General features: G+C 35.7%; 2 protein-coding genes across 2 annotated transcripts; both read left to right on the top strand.

The window, feature by feature from the left end:
- The first annotated feature begins 1,333 nt into the window (after window positions 1-1,333).
- LOC132145255 (homeobox protein Hox-A9a-like) lies at window positions 1,334-2,754 on the top strand. The gene is made up of 2 exons (XM_059556123.1): window positions 1,334-2,203; window positions 2,470-2,754. The coding sequence occupies exons 1-2, from the start codon at window positions 1,534-1,536 to the stop codon at window positions 2,706-2,708; spliced, it is 909 nt and encodes a 302-aa protein (XP_059412106.1). The 5' UTR covers window positions 1,334-1,533; the 3' UTR covers window positions 2,709-2,754.
- An 8,687-nt stretch (window positions 2,755-11,441) lies between these two features.
- LOC132145253 (homeobox protein Hox-A5a) lies at window positions 11,442-13,919 on the top strand. The gene is made up of 2 exons (XM_059556113.1): window positions 11,442-12,496; window positions 12,967-13,919. The coding sequence occupies exons 1-2, from the start codon at window positions 11,950-11,952 to the stop codon at window positions 13,215-13,217; spliced, it is 798 nt and encodes a 265-aa protein (XP_059412096.1). The 5' UTR covers window positions 11,442-11,949; the 3' UTR covers window positions 13,218-13,919.
- Window positions 13,920-14,172: the final 253 nt, after the last annotated feature.

The following is a 14,172-nucleotide window of genomic DNA, read 5'->3' as shown; positions in this document are numbered from 1 at the left end:
CAGCTAAAGGGAATTTGTTTGTGCCTAAAAAGCATGAATAACGCCTACAGTAAAACTTGGTTGTGTTAACAAACACCCAGGTGCAGTTTACGGCCTCAAAAGGGCCATACTGTTTCCGTCTCTCTCTTCTTTTTTTTAATTTTTTTTAAAGATGTTCCTGCTGTAAAATAGTAAAATCCTTTTGATAATCACTGATGGATTATTAAACAGAGTGAATAATTATTTAATTATTTAAAAACAAATTATGTTTCATTTTCATTGTTGAACGAGACTACTTTACTGAGCCGATGTGCTTTATACTTTCTTCTTGTCTATATATGTCAGTTGAAAATAAACCTGACTAAAATTGTTAATGATATTACTTGTTTTTACTTGAGATTAATTTATTGTATTATGCTTCCATTTCTGTTAGTCTAGGCTACATATTATAGGAAAGTCTTTTAAAATCTTTTTGTTTGGCAAACATAATTTATATCAAAACGATAAATAAATGGAATCCATTTATGGCCAATGATAGCCGAATAAAGCATACAACATAACATTTATAATAATAATAATTATCAATAATAATAATTAGGCTAGCTATATTAGTAGCCTAATTTGCTTTATTCTGTTATTTCTAATAGTATTCGTGTTAAGGTGACTTTAATATTTAAGTGGCGCTTTTTATTCTGTACCAAGTCACTTTGAATGTCATAGCTATTTTGATGTCGTCTTTTCGACTGAGCAGATTAATATACAATTTACAAATCATATTTTTTGTGGAATTAATACTTTGAGACATTTTGAATCTTCTGTTTTGCTGCGACGAAGCTATATTTTTTTAGACCAATTCTTCTGCAATAAATGCGAAAATACAGTATATTCTGGAAAATCAACTAGTCTTTATATCATAAAGAACATGCTTTTCTACTGGGATGCTACTGATACTGGTAATATACAAGCAGTAGCCGCTTGCTGCTAACCATGAAGTGAAAATGTAGCTGACCATGGTAGCTTCCCATGTGATTCCAAGTCGTCATGTACACTGTACTGTAACTATTTTATCTTAATGGTTAGAATATCAAAACCAAAACCGCACAGCTAACAAGTAGAACACATATTATGTGCAGTATATGAAACAGGCCGTTCCATATCTAATTCGTCTCGATTTGTCGTATAGATACAGTTTGAATACATGCATTTCTGACTCCTGTCCATGATGTTTATCTGCAGAAAGGATTGAATGCATGACATTTTGTAAATAACAAACCTTGGGATTGTGCTTTAAATCTTGAAACTAAACAAATTCAGAGTATATATATATATATATATATATATGTGTGTGTGTGTGTGTGTGTGTGTGTGTGTGTGTGTATGCGTATGTTTTGTTACAATTTGGAAACATGCCCATATTTATTTCTATACTGTAGTTCGATGTTTGTATTTAGAGGAGAGGATTAAAAGCAAAGCACTTTTTTAAGCCTACAGAAATTCCTTAGATTTCTTCTCTTTTTTTGTTCGAATGGTCACGTGTGCACTTTACCCAATCAAATGGCAGTTGCTCTCAACTTATTAGCTGAATGGTGTTTTGTGAGGGGAAAGTTTCCTCCTCATTTTCACAGATTGTTATTTTGTGAGCGTGCTACTGTATGTGTTTGTGTTAGTGTTTTTATGTGTGTGTATGAACGAGAGTGCGTCCCGGCCATGTCGACATCCGGAGCTCTGACAGGATATTATGTTGACTCCCTCGTTATGCCGGACAACGAGGAGAATCGTTTCTCCTCAGGTTCAGGACCCATTCAGCACAGGCCCTCCGTTCTACCGAGAGACCGTACAGAGCTCGGTCCCTGCGTATTCCCGGCAAAGGAACCCGTTTATGGTGGCTCGGGTTGGGGCCACATCCCAACGCGTTACTCCAGAGGTGTACCGTCAGTGTATCCGCCGCATACGCAACCACCAGTATCTGGGGATTACGTGCAGTCTTGGCTTTTGGACTCTGCATGTGGGCTGCCACTAACTGAGGTACCGACGATCCATCAGCACTATCAAGCCAAACCTGATACAAATAGAACGAATGATAACGGCACAGAGTCCAGTTCACATGCCGTACTCCCTTCTGGAGTCTTCACTAACGGAGGATGTTCTACCGATACTGAGACCGTATTAGGCCGGACTGCTGACAAGGGAGGCGATGTAGAGGAGAAACCGGGCGCTGATCCAGGTAAGGCTGGCCAAATGGTGGGATATAGGAGTACAATGATATAAAATGCATATTAAGCACTATTGATAAATCCCTGCGTTTTAACATCATTCTCATTCTAGTTAAATGCTTAAATAACTTTGATTTATACCATGGTCTGGATTATATATATATATATATATATATATATATATATATATATATATATATAGGATATTGTGTTAAAATCATTCTCTACTCGCTTTTGATTTCGAAACCCTCATTCCCTTCCCTCTACCTTTCCCCAGACAATCCTGTGTCCAACTGGCTACACGCGAGCTCGACGCGTAAAAAACGATGCCCTTATACTAAGCACCAGATCCTTGAGCTGGAAAAAGAGTTTTTATTTAACAGTTACCTCACGCGCGACCGGCGGTACGAGGTCGCCCGTGTACTGAACCTCACGGAGAGGCAGGTCAAAATTTGGTTCCAAAACCGCAGGATGAAGATGAAAAAATTAAACAAAGATATAAGGAAGGACGACTAAGATGCAAGTCGTGTAGGTGAGGATGTGTGAAGATCCATCCCTGAAATGATAATGTCGTGTGATTTCACATCGGGTCTTGTGTTATTCAAGCATTTCTTAAAGGAAAAGTACTTTGGGATCCAGTCCTTCGATAAAATGGATTAGGCTATTTGTTTGTCATAAGTGGTTCCGTTTTTTATAAATACGACACAAATCTATTTTTCAGACGTATAGCCTATGTTTAGCTAAATACTCGCTGACGCAGTATTTATTAAAATTCTGTATTTCACTTTAACCAAATTTATTAGTAAAGAATGAACATGTCTGAAATATTTACTGTTCTTTTTCAGTTGTAGTCAGCATATCAGTGTGTGTTTCGGGCCGCAAATTTAGAGTTTTCTATGTTCGGTTCTGTAGCGTTTCCAGGTTTAAGTTAATATACTTGAGGAGATATGAGATCATGTAGGCCTACTCTTAGAAATTATTTCCTTTTTTTTTGTCCTTAGAAATTGTTTTGTATTGAAAATTGTGACTACAACAACCTAGTCACCTTACCTAGCCTATTTGTTTTGAATCGACCAAAATCTTCACGCCATTATCAGCTGATGTGATATTGGGTGAAGTATGTGAACTTCAGGGAATAGGCCAAGTAAAAAAAAAGTCGTTTCAGTCGAGCTGTAGTAAACACTGTAGGCAACTTTTCAAATACCTCATGGTCTGTTGGCCGTCTCATATTGTTAGTTTACTTAGTTTTTATTTTGTTTACTTACATTTCTCAGATGTAATTTGTGATTTTATTTATTGAATAATAAAAGCATTTCATATCTCCAAACAAGTCTCCCTTAGATTCCCTAGTCCTCGTGACCTTTTAAATAACAATTAAGTTGAGAACGATGTAGCCTATTAAATTACGTGTAGATATAAACATTTAGCCTAATTCTGTGTGAGTGTGTGAATATCTTGTAATTACCATGCTTTTCATAGAGTTGTATTTTCATCATGGAAAAATAAATATTTAATTATTGTTATGTTATTTTATATTTTTGTTTCTACATTGGTTTAATGTAATGCTATCAACATATCGAATTGCAGCCGCTATTTTACACAAAGGGCGTAAAACTTTCTTAGATGTAAAAAATTTAAGTCTTATAAAAACACGAATTTAATTTACCCATACCAGGAGATGGCAGACCTGAGGAATGTGTTCTGAGGCCAGGTTATGCTGGGCGAGTTTGTACTCTGGTCCGTAGACCGTCTGGCAGATGAGGTTGTTGGCTGCATGCTGTCATAAAAGACAATTACTGCTATAACCGTTTATGGTGTGCAAAGCGCTGCGAGGCGAGAGAACGCAACACAACAGAGATATTATAGGACTCCACAGCTGGGGCCAATGAGCAACGCACCATGCGAATCTATGGAAATAAAAAAGCAGATATAGTCTTTACATCCATGATGAGATGCTTTTGCTCAACGTGATGTCTGTTAAAACATACAAACATTAAAATGTAATTTTTTTATATTATTTACGGCTATATTATTGTGTATATAACCTACTGGCATAAGTGGCACAGGTATAGCGGGGGACTTTGACTTGAAAGTCCTCACCACGGAGACAAGGCAATGAATAGCAGACACGGCAACAGAGACTGGCATTCCTGTTTCAATGGCTTTATGACCGTCCAGACACAATTAGACCGTTTTCAGAGGCTCGACACCCATTTGGAGATGTGTTTTTTTTTCTTCACTCACCCTTCGCTTTCAGAGAGACTCGATTACATGCACAATAAGACAGCGGAAATAATCTATTTTTATTGGCTTCTGATTGCAATTTGACTTACACGACGAAATGAAGGCGTCAGTGTAAATTTTACAGAAGCTTTAAAGCAATACCGATGAAATTAATGAAAATCTTTCATTTTCTTGCTTTCATTTGGACAAATGCCCATAACACATTGTTTAATCGTGGACGTCTAAAGTAACCACTCTGTTTGTCAAAGTAGTTGTCTGCGTTGTTATACAGTCTGACCACTTGATGTCAGTAAAACCTAAAAATCGCGACTAATTTGTTCCCGCTTTCTAAGTCTTCATTAGTTTAATTTTTGTCTGAAATTACATAATAATAATAATAATAATAATAATAATAATAATAATAATAATAATAATAATAATAATAATAATAAAATTAATAATCTGTATGCCTCCTGTTCCTTATTTTTCTTTCATTATCAAAATAATTGGCTACAATGTACGTTTTAACCCTGATGCACAATAATTGAAGTCATGTCTGCTTTATAGCTAACGGTCTCGAATTGTAATTAGTTGTGTGCATTAAAGTAGCCTACTAAAAATACATTTAATTTTTGCATTAATGCATTGTGTATTAATGATATTCATTTAATGCATTTTATATAGCTATATGTATGTGTGTGTAGAAAGAGAGAAGTCGATGTATTCTTTTATGAGGTTTATATGATGTATAAATCGCTGTTTTAAAAACTGACCCGCAAAAAAATTAGTAGCCTAATCCGCAACTGGGTAAATTCTATATAGAACACGTGTTGGACTAACCCAATGAATTATAAAAAATGTGTAAATGAACTAATAGTGGATTTAATTATGCCTACCCAAAATTACACTTAGCTACTAACTGGTAATGGAAATATTAATTTAGTAATAAGACTGACAAATTTGATTAAAGTCCATAAAATAATTATAATATTTAATAAAAAATTTGAACAAAAAAATATCTGTATATTTTATACCCTATATCAGTATAGGGCTGACTGGGGAAAAATAGGCTAACCTATGTTTATACTCACGTTGGTAAAGTGACGTCGAAAAAAATATACAGCCTTGTGTCCTGTGGAGATAACCGACTCGACGGTGCTTGCGGAGTGATCATGTGACTTCATGGGCCCAATGCCAGAGAAGTGGGATTTAATATGAACTCCGGCTATAATGGGATTGTATATCACCCTAGCTCGTAAAAACGACACCGAGGATTCCTGCACGACAACTCAGCAGGATGACAAAGAATATGAAATAGAATTAAACTTGAATGTCTTGGTCATATGCAGCGAGCACTCACTCTTCAGCACTGGCCAAAAAATGTAGCTTTGCGTACAATGTAGCCTACTACAGGAGGAAACGACTGTTTCTAAAATATTGCTTACACGTGACGCGGTCAAGATTCGGATCATCGGGGCTTTAGAAAGGACTTGGACATCTCCCGCCCCAAATTCATATAGCAAGCATGAACGGACAAAACCTCCCAAATGTGAATCTTCAAATGGGAATTAAGGTAGGCCTATGACTTTCACGTTTATTTGAAACAACTTGTTGTGTATCTAGTGTCAGCGGCTACAGAGACGTGTCCTGCAACTAGGCCTACATCCTTTAAACTACTGATACATCTCTTCATGCATGTGTGAAGTCGTAAACGTTTTAATGTCTCGGCTCTGTAGTAGCCTAATAAATTAATTACTCGGTTGTATCTTAAGTTAGAGGAATTCCGTTTCTTGTAACTGCTGACCAAGGTCTACTAGCTCAGTCATATAAGCTTTCATAATATAATAAATTAATTAATACAAATCTAAGATTGATTTTAACAAGTCATGATGAGCAGTGACGTCGCCCTAATTAATAAAACGTCACAGCACGTCTCTCCTAGAAGCAATCGTGTAGTTTATAAAGAAATACATAAATAACTTGAGACTTAGGATACTTTCATTACGGTACATTCACACGGGGCGTCGGTGTCGGCGCTTGATGGAGGGCGGATGATTACTGACAAACAGCGGGGTGATAATAGGCCTACTAGTAAAGAGGTTAGAGAAATGTTATAATAATGTTAGGGAAACGTTAGAATAATGTTCTAAAAACCAAAACCTACTGTTCTATTTCCGTTAAGAAAACCTTCCTGGCTAACTAAAAACAAACCATAAAAAAATAAAAATAAAAGTTCTGGGAACGAGAACTTTTTTTAAAAAAAATTTTTATAACAGGAAACTTAAAAATACTTTTTCTTTTCCATAAAGGTAAGAGTATACATCATACGGAACTGAAAGGATCTACTTGTATTTGTGTGCATATCAACACCTTGTGCTTTTGTAAAATAAGAAAAACAAACTGGATGTGCTTTCTGTTATCTTGGTCTTTAGCAAAAGTGCTTCACAGACATAATAAATGTATCTATAAAATGCTTTAAATTACTATTTTAAAACGAAATATTTTAATCGAAAACAAAAACTCTTTCATTATGTAATCTGTAAAGATGCCTTTCTCTCTAAGGCACTTCCAATGAGGAGATGGGAGTCAGGTTTGTCAATTTAATTTTTGCAACACTGAACATTAGTTTATTAACAAATAAATAAAATATCCCTTCCCATTTATTTATTTATTTATTTATTTATTTATTTATTTATATTTAGTTATTCATTTATTTATTCAGGCGCTGTGCCAAAATTGTGTTTGTATTTAGTACCATATACAGCAGCATCGTACAAGTCAAAAGTACGATAATAAAATAATGTTTTATTGTGTGAAGTTAATATGAAAGTTCCACCCATAGTCGTAGCTACTCCAAAAAAAAAAAAAAGTCTGTGGCATCCGTCATTCTTTTGACTTTTTTTTACATTCTGATTGATCGATTCATGAGACGTTTGTATTCAATAGTTCAGATTTTTTTTCAACATGCATTTAAATATCCGTGTTTATTTCGTGCTGCAAATATTAGCCTAAAGAGGAAAATATAATTGATTCATATTTAGCTTGAACTGAGGCAAATGATCTCACTACAAATTAAAGCGCGTAAAAGACATTTGATTTTATCATAACATTAAGGCTGAGACTTCGAAGTAACAAAGCACAAAGCTGAGATTATTGGGTGGCTTGTGTGCTATATATAATGAATGCCCTTGAATAGCCTACTTTAAACATCATTTCCAAGCATTAACCTATAACAAGTAAAACAGCTTGTAAATAGTCGCGATTCACGTAACCTTTATTTACTTCCAAAAAAAAAAATCAACAATAGGGCCTAAGTCTATTTATTTATTTATTTTTTGCATATGGGCCCGGGGCTGACTTGCTACGACACTGCTGTAGCTTATTTGTCACAAAGCCATGGACTCAGGAGGGGACAACAAATGTGAAAACTCGTATGCATATTTACACTATTTAGATGTTATAATGTAAACACGTAGCATAATTCAGATGGCAATATTATATTTATTGCTTCATTAGCATTAGTATGAAGTTTCTAAATTCTGGGAACATATAAACAGTGGTAATGTGGGCACAAAGAACATTGGTCGTATAATGACAGCTTTACAACTAAATAATGTAAAATATTTTTCACTTTAGTTGACTTAACTGACAGGCCTACGTTTTAAAGTAAAACCGTGTGTAAATATTGTGGTCCGTTTCTCTGATAAAAATATTTAAATATATAATATATAGCTATATATAGGCTGTATATATATATATATATATAACGCTATATATATATAACGGGCCATATATAAACGGACCATATATACATACAGCCTATAGATGCTATATATATTTATTTATTTATTTATATATGGAGACTTTTATTATTAGCCTATTATAATTAACTATATTTAAGCAATACTCTATTTATTTAAATAGGTGTTTACGCGGTTACATTATTAGCAGTATAATAACAATTCAACAAATGATGTTAATAATGTTTAGTTAGGCCTGTTTAAATGTAATTCGGATAAATCTATAGTTACTTTTTCAATGAGCTCCTCCTTTGTAAAATGGCGCCTGGCTGCAAACATTGCTTTACCAGCCCCCACCTCTGTCCTCTTCCCTAGAGAAGCTATAAATCTGTTGTTGTTTATGAAAATTTACTACTTTGCCGTGCAACTTTATGAGCTGCCGCTCGATCCTATTGGCTATCAATTGGTCACGTGTTTTAAGGCCACATGAACGTTTACTTTTTTGTACGCATCCCTACCCAAAATAGAGCTGCATTCTTCTCCTGACATTGCTTTGTCTAGCTTTGTGTAATTTAAAGGTAATATTCTACATTCGCCTCCATCGAATTTAGCATTGCATTGGCTGACAGTAAACGGAGAACTGCTCATCTTGTTTGGCAGACTATGAGAAGATAAAGAAGCTTTCCGAAGAGCTGTGAAGTATTTTTCGCTCTCTGTTTCTTGCTTTCGTCGACCAACAGACACACTGAATGGTAAGGAATCGGTTTGTTTTGAATGGGATACTGTCGAACATCTCTGATGTCATGTAATACTGCAGACATTTTTTTTTTTAATTAAAGAGGTTTGTTTTTTTGTTATTCTGGATGGAGAGGTCGTCGTCGTGTTTGTTGTTGCTGCTGTCTTATTTATTGTCCACGTCTACTGTTGTGCCCTTATAAACTGTAGGTTATGTCTTATGACTATGTATCTAAACGTTTCAAATATTGGTCATGTCTTGATAAAAGCAACTTGCTAAAGTATAAGTAAAACTTAGTATATTCCTTTTTTTTTGCATTAGCAAAACAGTAGGCTATTTGAATTTGAAGAAGTAGGCTACCTCTGGGAGAAGGTTGTTCAATTCAGTATGTCGATATAGCCTAACAGTTTGTTGAATTTGATATTATCTTAAGTATTCAGTGCATCACACTTGCGTTAAGGCAAGAGCTGTGGTGGTCCGTGTTTCACAAAAGTTTGATGATTCGAGCAATAATAATAGGTCTGTTGCCTTATAATAATAGGTCAATTTGTAATTAGGGTGTAGGTTATGTAGATGGCTTAATTGAAACGCTGCTTCAAATAATATTTTCCTTAAAGCTTCATATATTAGAACTTGAAAATAATCGTACGAGTGCTAAAGTGCACAAAGATACAGACTATGCGGTCACCTGCAGGGCAACTGCAAAATTACACCTAAACGTATTAAAAACTAGCCTATATAGGCTATATATGTACAAAATACGGTAGTTTTTACAATGTGAGTTTAAATTTATTACATTCAAAGTTTTGAAAATGAAATGTAATTTTACTTCTTGTTTCAGCAAACAAAGTGTAGAATTCTTCTAGAACGCTCTTAAGATTTAACGTCTATCGTTATCAGGGAAAGAGGTCCTATAGGAAGTTTACAATACAAAAGAGGACAATATAACAGCTTGGCATAATTATGTAGATCTTCTGTGAACTACAAGGTAAATGGCGGTACATCAAAACCACCACTAGGTGGTGACCTACCACTTTGCTGACTGCAAAAGCAGGTTTAAGTTCGTTTGTTCAAGGCAAGCTATGCTATCAATGTAACAGATGCTTGAATGTGAAGTGATATGGAAAGGAATCGTTCCAGATCCTACAGATTCCAGATCCTTTTTTACTTTTCATAACAATGACATTATACAGAAAATGGTTTTGTCAGGTTGTTTGAAACATCTGCATACCAGAATGTGTAGAGCTCTTGCTTTTGCAACAGTCTGAATTTCTGAAAATATGTATATGTGTGTGTGTGTGTGTGTGTGTGTATATATATATATATATATACACACACACATATGTGTGTGTGTTTATGTGTATAAATGTGTATATATAGCCTATATATAAGAAATTGATTGAACGTTTTTGCACCATATTTCACTAGAAGCCTATCTGGATCTTTAGAGAAGCAGAAAGCAGAATGAGACGATCTCTGTATAATCCGCAGTTCACTTAAAAACAACAATTTCTGGTTTTTAGGTAATGAATTGGCTTTTCTGTAACAGATCACGCTTACACGCTCCTCGACTATCTTTGTGCGTTTGTGCATTTTACGATGAGCGCGGTCAGTCAAGTAGACTGTTCACATCGGAGCTGTTGTCTTAAGGTGCTGAACTGAGGCCGAAAATAGCTCCTATCTCCTGGACTCTAGCAGTGAATTCAATTTTAGCACAGTTTGTTTTATTCATACTATATGTTCATTAATGTTTTGCAATATTTCTTGTTATATTGGTAGGCTACTATTTTATCAATATATAGACTTCAACTTCAATTAGCTGTTTGTTAGTTTATCAAAGTAGACCTAAATTTAGTATGCGGAAAAAACTAATTGTTGTAAAGCTGAATTTTACCAGTGCATTTTATACAGTGTACTCCTTAATTTAAATTCTCGTTAATGAATGAACGTTTCTACATATAGCATAGGTTACAATGTTATAAAAAGCGTTTCCATTCAAATGTGTTTGACTAAGGACCAGCTACTTTTTTGTCACCACTTAGCTCTTTTCAAAATCATAAGATGCTGATGTTTTTTTTCTTGCTTGTCAGTTCGTCAAGGAAACTGGCAAAACACAGTGAACTGGATGAAATATATAAACTTAAAAAAAAATGTATTTTAGTATTCAGAGACATTTTTTTACTTTAAAAAACTGCTCTTAAAAACAATAGCCTAATTAACAACAAAACGAACTTAAGTCCAGTTTATTCGAAAAGATAGGCCAAGTCTTTTATGTTGTACATCGTCTCCTGAATTGTTTCTTTTTAAATACATAAATATTTAGAATCTGTCGAACTAAATCATAATTAACTAAAACAAATATCCTGTTTTTATACCCAATAGGGATTTATGGAATTATGAGGAATTATGATGCGTATTTTAAGTAGACATGCAATACTCAGACCTTTTTTTTTTTTTTGCTGTCGTGTTTTTGTTGACGATTATTTCAAACCTCACAAACCTTGCGTGTTTGTGAATCTAGTAAATCCATTAGACATTCTAGTGGGCTTGTTTTGTGTGCAGGTCACGGCGCATTGTTTCAGCAGATACAATTTTTCTACCGTGGAGTCGTTACCCTCTGAATGACCCCATCGCGTGCTCGCTTCAAGTCTGATGGTTTAGGCAGTCACGCCTCTAACCAGAGGGTGGCGCGCCACTACAATCTTGCATGGCACACAACTGCTAGTTCGGTGAAACTTTTGTTGCGCGCTCCCGTGTCCAAACAATTCCACCCTGATTTCCTGCTTACGCGTGAGTTTACCGCTGGAGGTCATAGAATAGGATTTACTACTGGTCAACAAAAACACGTGACTCGAAGCCGTACCCCATATTTGGGAGCCTACGTAAGGGAGCATTAAGTCTGTGTCTCACTCATTTCCATAATTCATCATAAATTGTGCAAGGGTGCAATAGAAGCTCAAAACCATCAAGAGACACAAATCAAAAACAAACGGCAGAATTGTTCTCTCCATAAAGGTAGCTGTAGTAATTAAAATTATTATAAGGTAATTGTCAACAAATGAGCTCTTATTTTGTGAACTCATTTTGCGGTCGCTATCCAAATGGCGCGGACTATCCCTTGCATAACTATGGAGATCACAGCTCTAGCGACCAATGCCGAGATTCTACGGGCATGCATTCGGGCAGGTATGCTTTTGGCTACAATGGAATGGATCTCAGCACTGGGCGCTCTACCACCGGACACTTTCTCTCATCCGGTGAGCGAACTCAAAGCTACACAGACAGTCCAACTGCGACGCCTGTCCGGTACAATCAACCGGTTACCGCGAGCAGCACTGAGCCTTCCTCTGACCCTCTCCCGTGCTCATCCTTAGCCAAATCTCCTGTCAGCGAGCAGTCACACCGCGCTCTGAAAACCTCACTACCGAGCACCGCTGGCTCTACAACCAACAGCGTCGGGACGGTTCTCAGTCGCGAGGACGCCACTAAAGCGTCCGGCACTATGGAGGAAGAAAAACCACCGGGAAGTTCGCAGACAGCTGCACAGAATACATCCGAGGCACCACAGATTTATCCATGGATGCGAAAACTTCATATAAGTCATGGTAAACTGCAAACATTGAGTTCTGCTTTTTCTGTTTGTGTTCTGAGTGTTGTGGTTTGGGTGTGAATGGCCCGTCAAATTTTACACAAAGTCAGCTGGGAACGTTTAATGCAAATACAGTTAGTTTACTGTGGTTTTAGACTGTTACATAGAAATATGTCACTATGTCTCGTAAAAATTAAATGGATTTTCTTTTATAAATATAAAATGATTTAATTAAATTATTAATTGACTTGTCGATTATCCAGTAATGAATTGTCCGTGCTATTAAATTCATTGAATAAAACTGACTTAATTTGAGATAATTTAAGGAAATTACCTGAATTTAATTTCATGCTTTCTGTCCCTGAGAACGTCACGCATGCCTTGAGGTTGATGCATATCCTTTCAGCCATGTTTTGTGTCATGCATTATGTATTATTGTGCATTAAAATTCTAAAAATGTCAATGTCACACTTTTGTGTATAACAGACAGTTTGGTCGGACCAGAGGGGAAAAGGCCCAGGACAGCCTACACACGCTACCAGACACTTGAGCTTGAGAAGGAGTTCCACTTCAACCGGTACCTGACACGTCGCCGACGAATTGAGATTGCACACACGCTCTGTCTCTCAGAGAGACAAATCAAAATATGGTTTCAAAACCGGAGAATGAAATGGAAAAAGGACAACAAGTTGAAGAGTATGAATATGGCGGCTGCAGGAAGCGGATACCGGCCGTAATTGTATATGTGCATATATAAATTCAATCTGTTATTTGCATAGGTGTGTGTGCGCGTCTGATTCCTTATTGTAAGTGTGTGTTCGACAAGGGGATGAAGACTTTACCCATTTTACAAAAGAACTTTCCACTGGTCTTGAGAGAGTGAACGCCCTGCGTTGCGTCCTTGGTCAGAAAAAAAATGAAACAAACACTTCCTCTCTGTGTTTTCATGTAATGTTGCGTATGTGGAAAGATCTATGCATTGTCTTAGAAAAGCTATGAAGGTGTAAATTAATATAACACGTAATGACGAAAAATGTTTTTTTTAAGTTTCTGAAAGGTGTATTATAAGCCGAACTGTAAAAGTATTGGACTGTTACTAAATTAAGCATAACTTAAAATATTTTTGTTGTTAGTTTTTGTCTTATGGTTTGTAAATATGAACTGTTGTATTTTATGTATTTATTTCGATTCGATATCAAATATCGATTGTATTTTATTTGTTGTGAAGCTGAAGTAGAAGACCTGTTTTGTTCGTGTTGTACTGTCATCTTTGTGTATTGATAAAATCGTTCCGTTCAGACTTGTCCGCATATTTGTCATGTCCTCATTTTTCTACTTGAGTATGTTTGAGTGTTGTACGTTTTGAAATATTGGGGTAAAAGCTAATTCTTTATTTTCCTTCTCGTGAAATTTGAATGCCAACTGGAATAAAGTTTTTACTTTAAAAATTAGATCTCGGTGATTTGTCAGGTGTTTCTTGTGTAAGTAACAGACGTAAAAGTCAAATGTAACTCATAATTGTTTGATTATTTTTGTGAGGGTGAGTATATACATAAAACTTCTAAATACCATAGGATATTCCACTTTGGGAAACTTGTATACAATGTTATCCAAGGCATTTAGAATCTAGATAGTTTAGAAAAATGTCCTCCATTTCTGTAAAAATTTGTTTGAGTAGTTCAACAGGTATGA

Source organism: Carassius carassius, chromosome 8 (genome assembly GCF_963082965.1).
Source record: "Carassius carassius chromosome 8, fCarCar2.1, whole genome shotgun sequence".
Taxonomy (NCBI): Eukaryota; Metazoa; Chordata; class Actinopteri; order Cypriniformes; family Cyprinidae; genus Carassius; species Carassius carassius.
This window is presented reverse-complemented; position numbering and strand designations above follow the sequence as displayed.

Coding starts and splice junctions, on each gene's coding strand:
- LOC132145255 (XM_059556123.1), top strand. CDS start 1,534: ATGGCAGTTGCTCTCAACTTATTAGCTGAATGGTGTTTTGTGAGGGGA. Junction 2,204..2,469: donor GAAACCGGGCGCTGATCCAG/GTAAGGCTGGCC, acceptor ACCTTTCCCCAG/ACAATCCTGTGTCCAACTGG.
- LOC132145253 (XM_059556113.1), top strand. CDS start 11,950: ATGAGCTCTTATTTTGTGAACTCATTTTGCGGTCGCTATCCAAATGGC. Junction 12,497..12,966: donor AAAACTTCATATAAGTCATG/GTAAACTGCAAA, acceptor TGTGTATAACAG/ACAGTTTGGTCGGACCAGAG.